The 20,277-nt window shown below is 48.2% G+C and overlaps 2 protein-coding genes across 7 annotated transcripts in view; both read right to left on the reverse strand.

Moving 5' to 3' along the window:
* The window catches only part of HOXD3 (homeobox D3), a 31,868-nt gene extending 12,190 nt beyond the window's left edge, over positions 1–19,678 (reverse strand). For 2 of the 5 annotated variants that reach the window (XM_071747273.1, XM_071747267.1), the window contains exons 1-2: positions 19,585–19,645; positions 11,498–11,524 (exon numbers count right to left, since the gene is read on the reverse strand). The gene's annotated coding sequence lies outside the window, so the exon portion shown is untranslated. Of the gene's footprint in view, positions 1–1,675; positions 1,919–11,497; positions 11,525–19,584 lie in introns of those variants that run through there. The other 3 variants (XM_071747274.1, XM_071747269.1, XM_071747271.1) reach the window with 2 other exon arrangements.
* On the reverse strand, positions 3,031–19,647 carry HOXD4 (homeobox D4). Of its 2 annotated transcripts, none has more exons than XM_071747276.1 (4): positions 19,585–19,647; positions 11,498–11,524; positions 6,995–10,667; positions 3,031–6,590 (listed from the first exon to the last, which is right to left on the reverse strand). In XM_071747276.1, exons 3-4 carry the CDS (start codon positions 7,401–7,403, stop codon positions 6,286–6,288), a joined length of 714 nt encoding a protein of 237 aa, XP_071603377.1. In that variant the 5' UTR covers positions 7,404–10,667; positions 11,498–11,524; positions 19,585–19,647; the 3' UTR covers positions 3,031–6,285. The 2 variants fall into 2 exon arrangements, with proteins under 2 accessions (XP_071603377.1, XP_071603378.1); XM_071747277.1 differs by lacking the exon at positions 19,585–19,647 and adding an exon at positions 12,721–12,782.
* Positions 19,679–20,277: the final 599 nt, after the last annotated feature.

Raw genomic sequence — 20,277 nt, forward strand, 5'->3', positions numbered from 1 at the left:
AAAGCCGAACATAATTCCGGCCTCTGTTTAGACATTTTGGGTGATGGAGGGGTCTTTCCCTTCCTACACAAAAGTGCGAAGGAAAAGTTGTGCACCGGTGGAGCAAACAGCACGAAGAAGATTTAAAATAAAATTCCTTTTTGGAGGGCAGCTCGCCCCCCCTCACCCCCTTGGAAAAGACCCCATAGCCCTCGACTGTCTTTTCAGAGACTAGGGCTAGGGAAAGAAAAAAAAAAAAAAAAAAAAAAAAAAAAGCAAGCGAAATTTAACGTGAAAATGGAGGAGGGATGAAAGAAAGGAGCACCTTCGCCACTGCCACCAGAATTAAGACATCGTAAAAAGAACTGAAAAAGTATTAAGGAAATGTTAATCCTTTGGATGGTGGGACTCCAGCTTTGCGTGAATTTGTCTCCAGTAAGGGATCTAAGACTTCTTCAGTCGGAGCATATGTTCATAGAGCAATAAAACAGAAAGATTTACAGTCTCCGCCCGCCCCCCAGCAGCCTCGCACCCTTTCAGGAATTACTTATGATGATTTATAACAACAACTCCGGCAATTGTCAAACTGATAAAATAGCCCGGGCTATATGCGGGAATAAACGCTCTTATGAAAGGGCTGCGATTTATGTTCGGGTCCATTTTACTGCGTGCCTTGGTAGAGTTTGCTTTCTTTCCCGGGCCAACAGGATAATATAAAACTTCATTGATAAAAATGTAGGAGTTCTCGTGAAGTAGCAAATCTGTTCCTTAGTCACTACCAAAGCACATAAACATTTGTCATCTTTGAATAATTGAATTAATGTGTTATTGTTTGAATGTATAATTCATAACATAGGAAACTTTGTCTCTGTCCTGCCACAGAAACGGAAGTAATAAAAAGCTACAATCTAGAGATTTTTAGAAATTACTCCAGCAAGGGATATTAAAGAATATCCTGTTCGCAGAAAGTATTTCCAGCTGACTCGGGGATTTCACAGAGAAATCTCGGCCTCGTGCTCCACAGTCTATTGAGTATATAGGGAGGTTTTGTATAAAAAGACATAACCGATTTCTCCCTAGTCCGGGCTATTGATCGGAGGGTTGAAAGGCAGGGTGCCCGCTCCGGGGACTGGATGCGCCCGGACTGCCCCCCATCCCCGCGCAGGGCGGAGGCTGGCGGCGGCCCGGGACGGGGCGTGCAGGGCGGACGGGGAAGAGGGTTCGGAGCGGGCAGGGTGGCCGGAAAAGCGGGTCCAGGGCCCGCCTTTGTGCGGGCGGCAGGGGGAAAGGCGCGCTCGGCGGTGGCTCCGGCCCCGCTGTCAGGACTCACGTTAAAATTTACGACCCCGCTAGCAAAGGAGCCGAGGGCCTCTCGCCGCCTTTCGGAGCGGGCAGCGGATGCCCTGGCAGCCGTATTGTTCCTTCCGCTCCGCGCCTTCCCGCGCAGGCAGCCGCGGTCAGCGCCGCCGCCCCGGAGGCGGTCAGCCTGCCTCCTCCGCGGGGCTCCGCGGGGCTCCGCGCTCGCCTCTTCCCCCCGCTCCCTGGGAAGCAAAGGTCAGCGCTTGCGCCCTGTCCGGCTCCCGGCCGCTGCCGAGCTGGAAATCAGGAAGCAGCGTGCCCTATTTGTCAAGCGTTTGACAGCTGAGTTCATTAAGGCTTAAATAAGAAGGAATAAAAGTAAAAAATGTTTACGTACCCGGCGTCTCTTTCTCGGCAGCTACCAAAGAGCTAGGTGTGCAGAGAGAGGGACTGCACCCTTTGTATATTATATTCTTGGGATCTCTTCAGTTTTCAAGTCTGATAGAGTCCTTTGCTTGGCAGATTAATGACGACTCCGTGTTTCTTAAGGGACGTGCTGAATTAATTATTTCGCAAATCACGTGGTCAGGACTTGTAGAAATCTATTCTTATCATCTTCCTTGCACTTCGAAATTCTGCCTGTTATGACTGTTCCTAGCAAGATTATTTTGGTCTCTAGGCTTGGGGGAAGGGGAAGGAAAAAAAAAAAAAAAATCAGGGGAAAGGGCTAACAAACATGGCCGTTGGAAGCTGTGTGGCTCTGCACCGAGAGGTCCCTATTTACTGTACTGTACAGTGAGTGGGATTTGTTATTGACTCTGCCTTTCCTCTTCATTCTTACCTTAACGACTAGTGGTGATATAATATACAGAACTGTATTGATGTATCGGGAGTAACAGGAGGAGCCATTAAACAGGGGAGAGAGAAAGTATAATCACAAATGTGCCTCGATATTTAAACTTAGCCAGCGTGTGCTTAGAAACGCTCACGCACCCTCCCCTCCGAGCACACTGGGCAGTAAGGGCACATGCCTTGTCCTGTGCACCAGGCTCCTCTCCCGGGCTCAGACAATCCTTTTGGACTCGTGCCTTGACCACGCTTCAGGAGAGGACAAGTCCTCGTTGATAAATACTTATGACAAAAATAGTTCAATCGACTTTTCCTGGCCAGAGGTATGTGTTATTGTCTGAGGTGCTCATGCAGGGGAGGAAAAAAAAAAAAAAAAGGTGCCTGCCAGAGGTGTGCAGGAAAGTTTAAAATCTCCAAGTTTGTGTTTTCTTATGATCTTTCATTTGTTGAAAAACTGAAGCTTAATGCTCAGAAAAAGTTCCTCGACGTATTTCCATTTCAAATTTCCATTTCTTTTTTTAAATTGATTCCCTCCAGGACCCACTTAAAAAGCATATATCTGTGTGGGGATCGAGGTGACTTCAGGTGTGGCTCCTTGCCTCCTGGCACACATGCATAAATCCGGGAATCATTCTAGGAGGGCTTGTTAAATGCAAAGCAGTAGCAAATGGATGACAGGCACTTTTAACTGCAAGCCTAAATGTAAATATAGACTCCAGCTTGGCCTAGAGTCACACCATGATGGCTGGGGCAATCAGCAAACCTGTTCAAAGGGACATTTGGAAGGATGCTATGCGGAGTCACCCATCTTTTAACACTGTAATGATGGGAGGGACCAACATTTTCACGGAAGAGAAACCCACCTTGTAGGGACTGTTTGCTCAAGGTACAAACTAGAATCTATTTCTCTTCACCTTTTATTATTTCAAACGTGTATGGAGGGCTTACATCAAAATTACAGGCGACAATTAGTATAAATCACGCTTTAATGAATGGCAGCAAAACATTGGTAAAGTCTATAAAAAAGCATCACACTTTGACAGAGATGAGAGTACTGCTGGACAATATCACCATTTAACAAAGGTTCCAAAACACAACGTTTCACCCATGTAAACAAAATATAACCAGCTTCCCTTCCTACACCGAGTAACTCTGGAGAAGGGTAAAAAACCCAAATCAAACCAAAAACTTCGGGTTTTGTTTTTCCACGGGAGATAATGACCAGTGGGTGCTTCTGGTCCTTATTACAGACATTATTGACCCTTCAGAACATTGGCAGCTGGAAACTACTCCTTTTGGTACTTTCTGCCTCCAGTTCACCTATTTTCTCTCCAAGCTTACAATGCAATTACAACTATGTAAACCTGCAGTACCCAAGCCTCGCTCAAAGGGGACTTGCAAACAGGGTTGTAGGAGCTGTGCCTGCTGAAGCCAACACTCGTCCTGGAGATATTAACATTTCAAAAGACAATGAGACAAATTCTGCTCGCATCTACATCCCTGTTTGACATCAGTGGGCGGGGGAAGGAAATCTGTAAGCAGAATTTGGCCCTTTAACTTCGGAAGCCATCTCGGTTGCAAAAAAGCAAGGATTTGCTTATCCAAGGTCATTATTTTCCAGAACTGTACCACAGTTGCCAAAGTTGGTAACTCTCTCTCGATTAACACGTTTGCCCTGCTTCCAGCCAACTTATAACACACTTTAGGTATTAAACAGCGGGGGTCCGGGAGGGGGATTTTCAAGAAAAGCAACAAGAGAGGGGCTTGGGGTATTATTATTTTTTTTCCCCCTCTTTCTTTTTTCTTTCCTCAGAATCGTTTGAAGAGCAAAGGGAGGGCTTTGGACAACTCAGGAGACGAGAGGCCACTACCTCAGGAACCGAGAGTAACAAAACTTGAAAACTTGTCTCAGGAATTCCCTCCTCAAGCGCTGCTGCTAGCTGCTCTCCATGCCAGAGAAAGGGAAGGGTAGTTTGGGTCCAAAAGGTTAAGGGTTTAGAGGTCACTCTTCCCGGCTGAAATACAACTAATCGAATAGAAAATTTGTCCTCTGGGTGAACCTGTTCCTGCAATTTAGCCGAACTTCAGTAAAATACCTTTTCAGCTTCTCAACGTGAAGGCGTCAGAAAAAAGACGTCTTTACTATGTATGAACTCGGTGCTTTTTGTCATAGAAACAATGATGCGAATAATGCGGGAATATCCATCTTTAATATCGCGACGTGGAGATATTCAAGTATTGCCATGTGCAAGTCTGAGAACTGGGCTAACCCTAAGGAAGAACAAAGAGTTTTCTCCAGGCTCTAAAACAAAAGACCAAGTCTTACACTTTGCCGACTTCTAGGGATGAGAAAAGGGCAGAAATTAACCGCTGGGCACAGCTAATGCTGCCCAATGCACCCTAGTTGAAAAGCTCGTCTTTTATTTTCTAATTCATTCAAGCCCATTTTGGCCAGTGCTTTCCCAACCGAGCCCAGAAAGCAGTGAGTCCTCGGTGGGAAGCACCCAGCCTAGAGATGAGCATGTTAACTCACTCCCTTCTCTTTCCACCTCCCTTCAGTTTACTCTGGGTTGCCTCATTTGCCCCTTTTCTCTTTAATAAAAGGATCACCTCGTTACAATTTCGATGATATGCTCCCTCTCCCAGGCTGCCCTGAGGGTACAGGAGATAAGGGATGAGCTTTAAAATAGCCCGAGCGGAGGTGTAAGTGGCTGAGGGAGCTGGTTTGGCTGGGTTTGGCAGTTACAACGCACTAAAACTTTGGCATGATGCAGCCAGCAGCCAAGGACAAATCCGTGGGTATTAGAACAGCTCTGCTCCCATCCAAGCCTTCCCCTTTCCTTGAAAGCAACTTTCTGAGATTTTCTACACTGCAGTCATGTGTCGTGGTGGCTTGCTTAAAAAAATCACTGTCCTTTAACAAAAACCAAGCCAAAAAAGCCCAAGCCAACCCCCAAAAGACGAAAATAACCTCCAAACGAAACAAAGCAGCAGCTCGTATAGTCTGTCCCTCTCTTGAGCCGAAAAGAAATACAAAATCTGATAGAATTAATGCATTCAGCTTTCAGCTTTGAAAGGCGCAAGTTGTATCAGAAATCACATTCATTTTTTTCACTCTGAGGCGTGCTTTTTTTTTGGGGGGGTGGGGGGCGAGGGAGGGGTTTGTGTTTTGTTTTTATTTTCTTTCCATTTTTATTCCTTCTCCATTTTTAAATGAGGTATTGATGGTTTAAAGAACACCGCTGAAAAGAAGAGACTTTGAAAACAGATTTCAAGCCTGTTAGCTCTGGGTGGCACACAGTAAGGAGCAGGGATGCTTTACCTATTGACAAAGAAGGAAATTCAAAAAAAGGGACGAGAAAGTTGTGTACGTTCAAGACAAGTAAACATTGTACATGTGATCATGAGTCTGGAAAGGAGAAATACTGTATTGTAGCTCCCCTTCCTCGTTTTTGGTTTGACTATTTTTGTTTTTATCTTCACTCTTCTATGAAACAAATAAATAAATATGCTAACACTGCCAGTACATAGAATAACCCGTTTCCACTTAATTCCTATGCACACCTTCTTAGACGTTATGAAAATGAGCAAGTATTTTCATTACACCTAGAAAGGTAAAGCAGCACAAAAAAAAAAAAAAAAAAAAAAAATCACAATTACCAGTCTTTATGTTCAAATAAAAGACTATGCTCTATGTTTCCTGTTCTCAACTTTCCCAAATACATCCTCCCGAAACTGCATGGGCTAAAAAGAAAATTAAAAGCAAAAATTCCAGAATAAAGCATCAAACCTTCACTTTCGAATTCAAAACTGAAACACAGGACAGTTTAATTTTCAATTATTTATTACTTTTTATGGACAGAAGGTCTGGTTTAATATTTTCCCAATTCCTGCCTGCATGGTTTCTTTTTTTTTTTCTTTTTCCTTTTTTTTTTTTTTTTTTTTTTTTTTTTTTTTTTTTTTTTAGGTTGTGCTAGTAGAGGCAAATAAAATAAAATCCAAAGTAGCGTCATTTTGTCTCCTTTGTACAACAGTACCTTAAAGAAAGATGACAGTTTCTCGACTCCTTAGCTGCTACATGCAGGTTCTGCTTGGGCAATGTCAGTTATGTACAGTACTGGCCAGAAGCGAAGGATGAAATGGAAAATTTCACCTCTTCTACAAAGTTGTCAAGTCAGTCTGATGGTCCTTGGAACCAGTCTGTAAATGGGGGTTTGAACCAGAGGAAGACGACCTGCCCTTCGTGTTGGGCAGTTTGTGATCTTTTTTCCACTTCATTCTTCTGTTCTGAAACCAGATCTTGATCTGGCGCTCAGAGAGACACAAAGTGTGGGCTATCTCGATACGGCGGCGCCTGGTCAGGTACCTGTTAAAATGAAATTCTTTTTCCAGTTCTAAGACTTGCTGTCTGGTGTAAGCTGTGCGGGAGCGTTTAGGTTCCCCTCCGTTGTAATTGGGATTCACTGGGAAAAAAATACGGAGAACTTTACAAAACTAATCTTGACTTGCCGGATCGACTTTACAAAAGAAAACCTTACGAGCTGCGAGCATGTGGCCGGGCTGGATTCGTCCCAGTTGCTCACAATGGACGGGCTGTTCTCCCCCTCATTTAAGGCAGGCGCTACAGGCACACGCAGCTAGGTAGGCTGGGAGCCCCTAGCAGGCTCCTAAAACGGAGTTTTCTCCTGCACGGCAAAGCCCCGCATGGCCAACGGCCTATTTCCTCAGCAATAAAAATTTATGACGAGTGTAATTGGCTACCTCGGTTTATAAAAGCTCGTCCACGAGTCTGGCAGGGACTCGAGAGAGCGTCGCTGAGGACGATCGGAGGCAGGGTAGAAGAGCAAAGTAAGAAGAGGATCCTTACCCGAGTTAACATGGACTTTCTTCATCCAGGGATAAACTACTGCTGGCTGCTTAAGTGCTGACCCGTTTGGGGGTTTGAGGGACGGCTGCTGGCTGCAGGCTCGCGAGTTGGACATTGGAGGCGGTGGACAATGCTCTGCTTGGCCGGGGAAGTGGCTCGCTGGGCTGGATTGCTCCTGTCCGTGACCCCGCGGCTGCACGGCAGAGCCTTGGGCATTGCTACAGCTAAAGGGCTGCTCGCTGTAGTTTGACCGTGGGTAGAGTCCCTGGTGCTGGAAATCAGAGCCCTGCGAGGCACTGTAGTACTCGGCCCCCTGCTCGCTTAGGTAGCTATTCTGCAAATATTCCTCGCAAGGAGGAAATTTGGGATCCACATACTTAGAGTTCACCATATACGAACTCATGGCCATTAATTTCTGAAGGTAGAAAATACTAATTTTTCTCGTGTTGTCTTTTTTCCCCCTGCCATAGAGCCCTCCTACTTGCTGTCAACTGAATAAAGTTAGGCGGGCATGTGACCGGCCCGGCCAATGGGGAGGCGGGAGCCGATCACCGGATTTCTCCGCAGCTCAGCATTTCCACCAATTTCACTCCATAATATCCCTGTACCCGAGTGACCCCCCTCTCCAGCGGGTCGCACCCCCTGTACCGGCGGTACAGGGATCCCCCTCGGGCGCCCGCCGCCTCCCTGGCCCTCAGGTAGGGCCAGCCTTTTGTCTCAGCTGGCTTCCTTCAGCCCTGGTGGCTGATGCCCCTCTGTCTAAACGACCAGACCCAATTTCCACCGGGGTTTGTACCTCGCTTTAAATAAAATATCGAAAAAAATATGCGGAGCCGGGAGCTGAAGTGGGATTAACAGGGAGGAAACTGATAAGGAGGCGAGGAAAAGAAAAGCCACCAAAGAAGAGGGTAATATGATGTACAATAGATCTGTCCTGTCTTTGTCTCGCAGAGGTCATCCAAAAGTTACCAGAATTTAGTTCTGCTGAATAAAATTAGGCAATCAGTAACTTCTCATTCACTTAGCAAGCCTCGATATATATACGTGTGCGTAAGTACGCGCACACACAAGCAAACGCACTTAGATGTATAGAAATCTATACATGTATGTATGTGTGTATGTAAAATCGAACAGATGGCAAAAACCCGTTCATTTTAAGCACTAAAGTTCAATCAATTGATCTGAAGACGGCGTTTAATTAGGCTCAAAATATCACGAGTTTAATGAGATAAATTCGGTCTTCATTCATCAATATCATTCCTGGATTACAAGTAAATACATTCCAGTGTGAATTCCAGAAGTGAATGCTGCTTTTGGTGGTGTCATAAATATTTTGATGCGATCTGGACTCTTGACAGGAATATTTTGCTAAGGTCTGGCATATCTAGCTAATTTATGAGTATCTTTTTAAAGATTAATTGACAGATTGCTAGATTAATTTTTTTCTAGAAAATTTGTAACTTCTGGTGAGATTAACTGTTTAAATTCACAGTCTGTCAGTGAGAGTTACGACAGAACGACAACTGAAATTTTAAAAGAGACTCCCTAAAATCTAGTAAATAACAGCGAGGCAGCAAAACTTTTGTAATTTCTGAGTGTTCGGCACGCACGCACCTTTTGATTCCGCCAGTATTTAAGCTTCTAACTATTTGCAGAAATGTGAAGTTTTTGCATCGACCATATATTCCCCTAGAATCGAATCTGTGACTATATTAATATCACACAAATTCGGTTCTACAGGGTATATATAGACAACGTAATAACATTCTCTTTTCATCTACAATATAGCAGGTCTTTGCAATTCTCTTATGTCCTTACTGTCTTCTGAGGAATGCAAACTATGCTGCTGGGAATCAGTTCTGATATACGGATTTGCAGGAAGGTGGGATTTCAGATAAGATTCACGCTTGTTATTATTGCTGCAATAGATTTCTCCGCCAATTTATAGCGACGAATTTCGCCTACTAAATTCTTAGAAAGACCTGCTGCTCATTTTAATGCTTGGCTGTTTACATCCTCGCTACCGAAAACGGACGTTACCGGTCAAATTGCTCTATTTAGACTAATAATAGTTAAAATAATTTAGGAAAAAATATTTATCTATTTAGGCTAACACAAGTCTGAAGAGATTCTCCCTAATGAGAAATACACACACACACCCCCCAATAAATTAAAAAAAAAAAAAAAAAAAAAAAAAAAATCGAAACAGAAATAAAACAGCCGACAACAGAAACAGCGATTGGTGAGAAAGAAGAGATTAAAGACTAGAGTTAGTTTCTCTCGGGGAGAAGAGAGCTTCCAAATTTACCTTCATCCCATTATGCTGCTCTAGCTATTATCCCGCGAGCTGCCTGCGAGCCGCAGCCTCGCACCCTCCCAGGTTCTCCCCTCCGTAGCGTTTATGGTGAAGGGCAGGGCGAGAGGTCAGCCGAAATCATTTACAAACATATCACAAAGTTTCATTATTTTTACTTTGTCGACAGCAGCACACAGGAGTACAAAAGTTCATGAATTGTGTCTGACCCAGCTCCTCACTGCTGTCCTGCGGTCAACCTCTTCTCTTCCCACTATTTAAAACAGGCACCATAAGGACAAATAATAGTGCGGGTGTGATACATCCAACCACTGCGGAGGGCAGATTTGGGAGTGTTGCGTTTATCCCAGCGATGTGTACCGATTTGTTTGCTTGGCTCCAACTCTCAGCTGCCTGACCTGGGAGATGCTATTTTTAAACATCTGCTTTCTTATCACTGCGGTGGTGTCTTCTTCACAGCAAGTGCAACTCGAGACGACTTTGTGTCCCTAAACTCTTTTCACTTCCCTTGGATTATTTAAATCCCCACCTATTTTAAGCGGCTCGACCCTCTTTCTCTTCCTTTCTCTGAAAGGAGAGGGGGGGGGGTACCTCCCCCCCCCGAGGGTGGGGGCTTAACCACCCGGCTGAACTGGCAGGGTAACATCGGGGGGTTGGGGGGCGGGGGAAGCGAGCTCGTCTTTGGGGCAGCCCCTGCGAGCGGACAAGCCCACCGAGGGTTGCCCGAGGAGAAGAGATGGGGCTGGGGAAGCAGCAGCTCCCACTCTGCTTAATACTACACATTTTCATATTTGTTAGACGCTGTGACCTGCGTTTCACCTTACTGCACGACTTACTCAGACAGGTCAAAGCCAAAGTGTTATTGATGAACAAAAGCGTTATATATTCACCTCCTGTTCAACTGCCCATACAAAATGCTTTTGATCTATCAGGCTTTTTGTGTTCTGGTTCATAATCAGTATGCTAAATGTACGTTGGCAGAAAACAACTAATCCATATATTTAGGGCCGACCCTGGAATAAAATGCCAAGGGCATCTACATAGCGCAGGGCTGAGCTGAAGGGGGAGGAAAGTTACCTAAGGAACACAATTAAAACAGCAACACTGGAGGCGATTCTTTAGTTATTATTTAAAGGACTCGAAAACCAATATCGCAGTGTAAGGCAAAGAGAGAAAGAGATGCCAGGCACAAGCAGTGAGAGATTATCTGTCAGCTAGCAGGGAGATGAAACAGGGAGGAACGCGAACAAACACAGCTCCACTGCTCTACGTTCTCCTGGTCAGAGCGGGGATGTCAGGAGCGGGGAGGGCAATATATATACTCGGTGAATCTCCAAATGTCGCAGGCTTTCTTTTCATCTGAGAGAAATAAGCCGATCTCAGACTAAAGCACCAGAAATAATGCACTTAGATCCTTACTGCAGCCAGAAACATTCAACAACATTTCCTGGGACACACTGATCTGCTGCTGCCCGCCCCTCGGTGCCCCCAGCACAGCCCTTGCAGGACCATCGGGAATGAGAAAACCACTACAGTAAAATGTTGTTCTTCAAAGCTCAGCCACCCTTTCCCTTCCGTGCCTTCAGAGCATTTAGATACAGACATGATTCTCCATTGCCCTAGGAGCCGAGGATCCATGATACCGCCACGCACGACCCGGTTGCAGCTGACAGCCTCCATCCCACCGCCCCTTTCACCATGCACCGAGCTGTGCCGAACCAGGGTAACCAGGTTAGATAGCAGGCACAGCTTTGCTTTGAATCCAGCCTAAAGAAAACAGGGGGAGTAGCCAAGGTTCTGAGGCACTGGGACACAACGTGATTGTTGCGGGCTTCGCGCGGGGAGGCGCTGTGCAGTCCCGCCGAGATAAAATGGAAACGCTGCTAATTACTTCACAGTGCTAAAGAGCAGGACACCTGTACAGCCCTATAATAAGCCATTGGGACACTGCACCTCTGCTTTTAACGCTAGCCAGGATTATGACGTGATACCACAAACCGACTCCATAAGAGTTTTTACATGCTGACATAGGCTTTTTTCAGTTAGCCTTTTTTTTTTTTTTTTTTTTTTCTTTTCCCTTTGGTGTAGCAATATTCAGCAGGGACACATAATTCTTAATTCTTCCAGTCTAAAGGGAAGAAACAGGATTTTCAAGCAACGCAAACTCTACAAGAAATGAGGTTACTTACCGTGGATGTTCTTCCATGCTGCTGAACCTGTTGCAATAAAAACGTTTGTTACTGTTGTATTCCACACACGGGTGATATTTCTGGAGAACAATTACAGACCGCGTTTGATAGATGAAGGCAGAAAGGAACTGGTGGTAAATCCTGTGAGCAGCGGAGTGATGGGGTAGAAGCCCCTTCCGAATGATGACCACGTTGCATTCAGTCAGTTGTTTATGAACACATGTGGCTGGGGGGTGATCTTAAATTGTTAATATTCGTAGTCTAGATTTTATACCGTCTAATTTCTAAAGGCATGAAAAGTCAGATCTTGCTCTTTAAATGATGGAAAAAGAATGACAAAGGCCTCTATCTTTTTTTTTTCCCTGTGGCAATCTACTCACTTTCAAATTAAATATTCAGATCACTTTTGTTAAATCTTCACCCATAAAATATCACAATATCCAGCAACTTATCGATGCTGAGCACAGAAAGAGATGTAATTTTATAAGAATAAATTTCAAATTACTCTAGGATAGGTTCCCTTTAAGATCCCCTAATTAAAGAAAGAGTAACCATGAGACACACGTCTTTGTTTGCATTACAGTAGGATGGATTTGACTTGAACTTTCCTTCAAATCTTTTAGTAATTACATTCAAATATCACATTAAGGAAAACAAAAACACGCCAAGTCTAATGCTCCTGCAACACATAGTATGTTTTAGAGTAAAATACTAATATTAGGGGTTTCTTTTCTCGAAGCGATTTTTTCACCCCTTCTGGTGCCTTCCTACGATATAGTGGAGAATTATTGTATAGCACACAGAACAATTGCATCAATAGTTCACTGGATAGAGCTTCCCAAGACTATTTAAAAAAAAACAAAAATTATCCTACCTACTCTTGTTAGCATTCAGATCTTGCGAGGACAGTGGAAAAATATCAGTATTTCTACACTAAACGTTCCCTTACTGCTCTCTGCTCTTTTTTTTTTTTTTTTTTTTTTTTTTTTTAATTCAAATAAGATAGATATCTCTCTAAATCCAGACGTCTCAGGCGGGGGGGAGGGCAGCCCGCTCATCCCAGTTTTGCCCTAGCCACCTGAGCTCTACCTGTCCATTCTCCCAAGCAAAGCTGCTCCGCATTGCCAGGATGAGCAGCGCTGACACCCCGCACCCAGGAGTTTCCAGGGGCACAAAAATCCCGAGCGCGGCGGTGGCAGTGGGGAGGCTGGTAGCGGACTTACTGCGCTCTCCCCCCTCGGCCGAGGGGAACCGGGAGCAGAGGTGCCTGCACGGCCGCATTCCCGCAGACGGTTCACTGCTAACACTTCCCCGATTACTGCTTCCAGGAACGAAAGCATCTGCACTTGTATGCTCTTAAACTAATTTATGGTGGGAATTATATTTTGGCTTGTCAACTCTGGAGCCATAAAACAAAGTTTATTGGAATCACGTGCTTCTAAATAGCCACTCAGGACCTGTCTCTGGAACCATAAATAACCTTCAGCTTTAAACTTTTATTCGCTAAATAAAGGTTCTCTCAATCTGTCCTGAAAAACGGGACTGGGTCGGAATAGCGGGGATAGGTGGAAGGTCAGCTATGCCGGCCTTTTTGAGAAGCACGTTGTAGGGGAAGCTGCTAAAAGGGGAGTTAGTGCTTCCAAATTGATCTCGAGAAGGGAGCCGGGTGCATTTTGCCTTCGGTACCCGCTCAAACCTTTCTTTGCGTCTTTCAGGAACACTGAAGCCCATCGTTAGGAAAAAAATCAGAGGTACTGCGAGATGAGCGAGGGTTCCTCTCGCCCTTCCCGGGATGTTTATAGAATTTTTGTCAGGCGCCCCTGGAGAATAGTTTTGACTGGTTCGCCTCCTGAGCCCGGGCGAACTGTGCCAGGGACTGCGGGGGCGCCAGGCATCCGACCGACCTTTGCAAGCGAACAAACTGCTTGAAACAGCAAGGGCACCGGGCATTGGAAAGGGAGAAAGTGTGAAGCCTGCCACAGTGAGATCTTTGAGGACTGGAAGTTTAAGGAGGGTTATAAAACAATAAAACTGCCCTGATGTGAAGGATGCAGGGTGTGAGAATTTCAAGGAGCCCAAGCACAGGAAGTCAAATGTCCCAGGCAATCACACAGCATAAAGGAACCCGGGCACTAGCTCCCAATCTGTCATGGCTGAGATGAGGAAGTCGGAGCATCCAGCATCTCCTGGTGCCTCCAGGAAGGGGCTTGTCCCTTCCCGAGAGGGCGGGGAGCCACGTCCGCCCTGTCGGGGATCGGCAGGGGATAGAGGGGACCGGCCTCTCCTTTTGCCCGCGGGTGCGCCTTCGCGGGGGACTCCGCTCTGAAAAGCGACACTTCAGTTTATTTTTGGGTGGAGCCACCAGCTATCACCAACTGTGTCTAACGCCAGTGTTAGGTCCCTTCTGGTTTTCTCTTAATCTCGCACGAGAGTTATGTCCCTCCTGATGTCCTCTTACTTAACCATTTCCTGCCGAACCTGCCTATTCAAGTTTGAAGTTGCCTAAAAAGAGCCGCTTAGCTCACACCGTGCTCTTTAGGTGACTCAGATCACAGCTGATCAGTTCGTTTTTCTCCAGACTACAAGAGACTTCCTGGTAACATTTCCTGATCAATCTTTCCCCTATTTTCCTGACTCTGTGTCAATGCTTTAATCGTAAGGCATCAACTTAGAATCATAGAACAGGTTGACTTGGAGGGGACCTTCATGTTTTATTAATGGTCTAAGCTGTGGAAAGTCTCTGTCTCCCTGTGCCCTCCCGTGCCCGGGAACGATGCCAGGGGCAGTGTGTAAGGTGACGTTTTAGGAGCTTCATCGGAAGGCTGATGAAAGCCATGGAGAGCAGGACAGACCCCCAACCCTACCCCAGGAGAAGGGTGCACTGCTCTTTGTGGGGCTGACTTGGGGGTTGCTCTCAGCTGGGGCACTGCCAGTGCTGCCAGCCCCAGGAAGACAGGGGCAAGAGCTCATGTCTATCCCACACACCTGGGCCCAGCAGGTGCTGGACCAGGTTTTGGGGAAGCCTTCAGAACCCAACCCCTCAAAATCCCCATCCCTTCTGACCTCCAGGAGAGTGGCGTCTTTGGCAGGTGGGGATGATGGTCCCCTGGGAATACTAAGCAAAAGCCTAGAGAGATACGGACATGAAATGAAGGGTGCAATGAGAAAATCCAACAAAATATGGGCTATACAGGCTGGGGTGACAGGAACCACACCTTGCAGTCAAATGTGTTTATCTTGAGCCTAGCAGATGGTGTGGGGTACAGCAGAGGCCCAGTCCCAGGCAGGGGTGGGCACAGGTGGACCCCATCCCCTGGACTGACACGGGGAGCGTTACATCCTTCCCACATGTCTGGGATCACAGTAGCTTTCTTGGCCCATATGGGCAAGAGAAGCCCACGATGCGGAGGCAGGGCACTGTCCTGCGGGTGCAGGGGAAGAGGAACCAAGCCAAGGGGACCCAAGGCATGGGGTTGGCCTGGCAACACTGCAGGTGTCTGAAGCCTCAGCAGAAAAATCTGCACCCTGGCAGGTGGGGCAGGAGCAGCAGCCCAAGCAGAGCATGTGCTTCAGGCAATCATGTCTGGGAGGCTGGGTCTGGGAAGAGTGAGGATGTGGGATAGTGAGGAGTTGGTGAGTGAGATATAGCTCCCTGTGATCTTGGGGCAAGGTGAACATTTCTGCAACTGAGTAGTAATTCTAGCCCTGAGATTTTGAAAAGGGAATTAGTAGTATTTTCACATTTCCTATTCTAAAATGCAGATGCGAAAGTTGACTTTGAAGCTCTGGCCAGTTCATTCTCTAGACTTCTGTGTGAGTTCTCATACTCAGGACTGACAATCTGGAGATGGATAAGATCTGGAATTAAGTAACACAGTAATAATTGGTTTCCCTCTGATAATTGTTGCGATAAAAATGTTGGGGAAATTGAATCGCATAGGTAAACCACTGTAGCTCTCGACGCTACTTGACAGACAGACACGAAAACCAGAATCCTGTGCTGAGGACCACACCACCAGAAAATGATAGGCCCCATCTCTGGCACCTTGATAGCATCCAACACATTATAACTCTCAGCTTTTATCATAACCCTAACCTTTCAGCAGTCACCTCACCGCCCATGCCCTTGCCGAGCAGGATGTGGGCATGCAAAGGCCCCTGCCTCCAGCACCCAGCGCCCACGGGCAGATCTGACGGCAGCAGAGCCCCGGAGCAGGCAGGGCGGCGGCGAGCCGCGCCTCGACATCAAACGGGGGCAGCGGCCGTGGCACCCCTAGTCCGCGGGGGAGAAGAACGGGGAGCATAGGGCAGGGAAGGGAGGCCGGGAGGTGTGGGAGCGTCTAGCTGGGGCAGGCATGGCCCGGGGGCTCGCGGGCCGCCAGGGTCATGTCCGAGCATGGCTGGGGAAGATGAAGCCTGGAGGCAACAGGTGAGACGGAGCCAAGGAAACTTGCTGGGCCCCAGCTTGCAGAGGGGGGGATGTGCGTGGGTCGGGGGCGCTGCCCGGGGTAAGGGAGCAGGCGGGGAGGAGGGTGCGGGCCACCACGGTGCTCTGGCACCCACATCAAAGGCGGAGGGAGGGAAACAGTGGCTGCACGACATCAAAGGCGGCCGGTGACCGGGAGGGCGGCGAGGCACTCGAGGTGAGCCCCGCCGGCACCGTGGGGAAGGCAGGGAGAGCCCAGGGGAGCGCACGGATGCGAAAAAGGGCCCGTGGACTCAGGCAGGGTGAGAGGCCTCAGCGCCGGAGGCAGTGGGACAACTGGGGAGCAGCTGAGGTGGGCTACGGGGACGCCCGAGAAGTGCGGCGGAGCTACACCCGTACCCCCCACCCGCCAGTGGTCTCCTCCCATGTGCAGGCCGGCGGCGTAGGGGTCCAGGGCCCGAGGGGGCGGCAAGGCGGCATTCCCCTCGCCCAGGCGGGGAGAGGGGCCAGGCTTGTCCTACAGCGCCTTCTCCTGGAAGAGTCCGCGGAGACAAAATGGCTGGTGGCGGCGGCCACGGCCTGCCGCGCCCCCGGCGGCCGCTCTGTTCCGCGCCCCTGGAGCCGCGGGCAGGTGACCCCGGCCCGGGCCGTCGGGGCGGGCTCCCATCCGCGGGCGGAGGCGGAGGGGCCGGGCCTCCACAGCGGGACCGGGCGGGCTGCTGGGCTGCCCCCAAAGGACCCCGCACCTTCGCGGGGTCCAGCTGAGGTCGTCCGGGGCGTGGAGCGCTGGGTGGGAGATGCGGGCTGCCTCCCCCGTCCCCTTCCCTGCGGGTGATGGGAGGAGAGTGCTGGGTTTGGGCAGAGCCTGCTGCCGCTGAATGCACTTTTATTGCCTCTTGTCTCTGGCAAAGACCCTTCCTCAGAGACCCGCCCGGCGACCTGCTGCAATGTTTATTGCGCCTTATCTTTTCCTTTCGCTTCCTGTTTTCTCCTCTCCCGCTCCAGCAGCATTGAGTGCCGCACTGCAGTAGAGCAGTAAATACCTTTAACAGCTGCCTGCCAACCGAGGGGTGAAATACTGTCTTTGTTCAGATTTTTTTTTCTGCCCCAAGCGCTCATAAAACACCCCGTGATAATTATATTTATTTGGGGAAAGTGAAACATTATCGTGAAATAAACGAATCAGCAAGATTTGCTGTTCTTAAGAGCGCAAAACCAACGTGTAATTCTTCTCTCAGCCTCATTGGGTTTCCTGGCTCCTTAGTCCAGTCCTCCTTGCACCAAACCCCTGCAAAACTCGGGGAGCAGAGGCTGCTCTTCTCTACGCAATTGGCAGCAGCTAAGCGGGAGCCCAACCTGACTTCCCAAATGGCAGGCGGCGTCTGCGGTACCTGGGCACTGCCAGGGAGCGCAGGCTGCCGTTTCCTGCTGGTTGTTTCGTGGTGGTGTTCTTTTACTGCCCGTGCGTCAGTAAAGTGGGGGGTAGGGGTCGGCTGTTTCCTTTCACCAAAAAAAAAAAAAAAAAAAAAAAAAAAAGGGGGGGGTGAGTCATAAATTCTGCCTAACACATTGGGAAAAGAAGCAGGTGTGGGAAAAGTGAATGTGAATTCTGTTTTCCTAAAATTACAACACATCAACACGTCTACACACACAGAGAAGACGACGTTACGACGTTATATAGGAGTACAAATTATATAAAAATACAGTCCTCATATGTGCCATGTATACATATATACTCACATCCATACATAGTATCTTATGAATACTGAGAAGCACATAGCTATGTGTGTTTCAGTGATAATTTAAAAAAAAAAATTAGAAAAAAGAAAGAAAAAGAAGGGAGAGAGAGAAAGCAAGGAAGGAAGCCGTTTAGCAGGGAAAAAAAAATAAAAAAAATAAAAATAAAAAAAAAGCCGAATTCCCTCATAAACCAGTGAGATCATAAATGCATGTGTGTCCGTCTGTGTCAGCATAAGGACCTGCAGACACACACATACACATTAGAATTCGTTAGAACATCCTGATTTTGTTTTCTTCTTTCCCCCAGGCTACGAATAATTTGAACACAGCTCAAGGACGAGATTTTTGGAAGTTTTTGGAGAGAGTTATAGCCAAGTAGCTATAATTACTGTGTCACTTAGGACGGGTTCTGAGAGCGAAACTTGACACAGTACATACTTTACAAGTTACTTCTGAAAACTGTTGCTATGTCGAAAACGATTCCCCCTAAGTAATTCCCAAGTCCTTCAGCAGCGCGGGGTGGTCTGCTAGTGCAAAGAGTCAAAGCATGAGGGAAAGACATCCCATAGCATAATGCAGTGGGCTCGGGCTTAGCAGACCGGGGATGGATTAAAGCAGAATTTCTTCTGCGGCTTCAAAATATATACCTGCAACACCTCCCACACCTCTCCTCCTTCACTGGATATGGTTTAACCAGGCATTTTACTCTACTGTAAAATGTGCTGGTTTTGTGGTAAATAGCGATTCGGTAAATTCCTGCAGTGCAATGGCACGGTGAGTTTTCATCACTTCCCAACGATGTAAACACCAATTAGCAGACAGCAGGCTTTGTACTGCACATTTAAGTTTTGAAAATTAAGAGGAGATATATATAAAATATTCTTAGGTTCAAAATAGTATACTTCCAAATAATATATGTTCCAGGGAAAGATATACATGTGTAGATACGTATATACACTTACACAGGTAATGCAGCTACGAATAGATACACATATATAGATAAAGCAGACATAGTTCATATTCGTGACTGTTCTATCTCTTCCATATATTTCAAAATAATCCTGGGGTTTATTCCGAGAATTCGTCCCCCACTAAGCCCCTCATGGTTTCCACGTGGGTAAGTAGCTGGAAGCGGGGCTAAGCTTCCTACCACGGCTCCACGCATTCCTCCCCCGCTCTTCCCGGCGAGGAGGATCGCGGGGCTGCTCCGCACCGACTGCCTGCTCGACGCCGAACCTGGCCCTGCACAAGTCGCAGCTCAGGCACGGTACAGCGGGGGAAGGATGTGGTAAACCGTCCCGGCGGGGCGGGGGGAGGCTTTCGGGGCTGGCCCCGGACATAGCCCCCTGCCCGACCGGCTCCGCGGGTTCCCCTCGCACCCTCCGCCCACGCGGAGCACAGACCCCGATTCTCCTGCGAAAACACCTGTTAAGCTTTAAAGTTACCCGAGAGCCCTTCCGCCTCGGGAAAACTAAACCACAGAATTTACCACGCCACGCTTCAGACTGGCAGGGAGAAAAGTACCCCCAAAAAAAAAAGGTCTTTTATAGGAAGAAACCTCATGTCAGGAGAAGCTCTGCCTACGGGCACTACGCCCTAGCCTTCCGCCCCTCGGCGCGGAGGATAGTGGCTCGCCGTGCCCTCGCGGTCCGCAGTGCCCTTCCGCGCCAGACCGCGCAGCACCCGCAGGAACTCCGCGGCATTCCCAGAGCTATTACTGATTATAATAATAACAGCGATAGTTACAAGAGGAATACAACCAACAGTAATTATAGCAGTTAACTATAACACCAATGGCAAGAATAGCAAGAATTAGGGGCTCGGAGGAACAGGTGACCAAGAAAGAGGGGCAGGAGTACAGGGGCGCCGGTGCCGTGCCGTGGAGAACCAGCGGCCAGCCGGAGGGGAACCGAGTGCTTACCGGTTCGCGGCACTGCCCGCCTGCGGAGGAGCCCGGGACGGTCGCTGTAATCCATTTTGCGCCCGCGTAGCAATCCGTGCGCCGGAGGAGGTAGCGGCAGCAGGGGCAATAAGAGGCAGGAGAGGAGCGAGGGGCCGGAGGCGGCGCAGCGCCGGGAGCGGGGCTCCGCGCATCCCCCCGCGGGCGCGGGAGAGGAGGCGTCGCGGCCCCGGGGAAGTGTCATCGTGGCGGCAGCGGGACCGGCCGTGGTTTTCGAGGAGCGGGACACAAACATGCAGGCGACTGCCATACACCTCAGCCTAGACAAAGGTTAGGAAAAGAGGGGCTGAGGCTCTCTGAAGGCAGAATGCAGAGGGAAAATCGCCAGGGAAATCAGGAAAAGGCCATGAAAGCGCTCGCTGCCTGCACATGACCAGCCGCAGCCAATGACGAGCCCAAATAGGTCATAAAAAGGTCTATTACCAAGTTGTAAATTTTCTTCAAACAAAAAGGAATTTACTGCAATTCCTTGCGGATTTTGCACATACTGCTTCCCAGCGCCATGTTTCTTTCGCCTGAGCGCTGCCTTTTTACAGAGAACTTGGTCCCGCCTGCCCGTGGCATGCGCTCCCCGGACGCTGTGCCGGGGCCCCGCGGGCATGACCGGAGAGCGGAATATCCACGCGTGGAGTGGAGAGAGGGACGAAACGCCGC

This window comes from Heliangelus exortis, chromosome 6, assembly GCF_036169615.1.
Source record: "Heliangelus exortis chromosome 6, bHelExo1.hap1, whole genome shotgun sequence".
Lineage (NCBI taxonomy): Eukaryota > Metazoa > Chordata > Aves > Apodiformes > Trochilidae > Heliangelus > Heliangelus exortis.

Excerpts from the sequence above, each read along its gene's own strand:
- HOXD4 (XM_071747276.1), bottom strand. The coding sequence starts at position 7,403 with ATGGCCATGAGTTCGTATATGGTGAACTCTAAGTATGTGGATCCCAAA. Across the intron at positions 6,591-6,994 it reads GAAAGTCCATGTTAACTCGG|TGAATCCCAATTACAACGGA; the intron begins GTAAGGATCCTC and ends TTTTTTTCCCAG.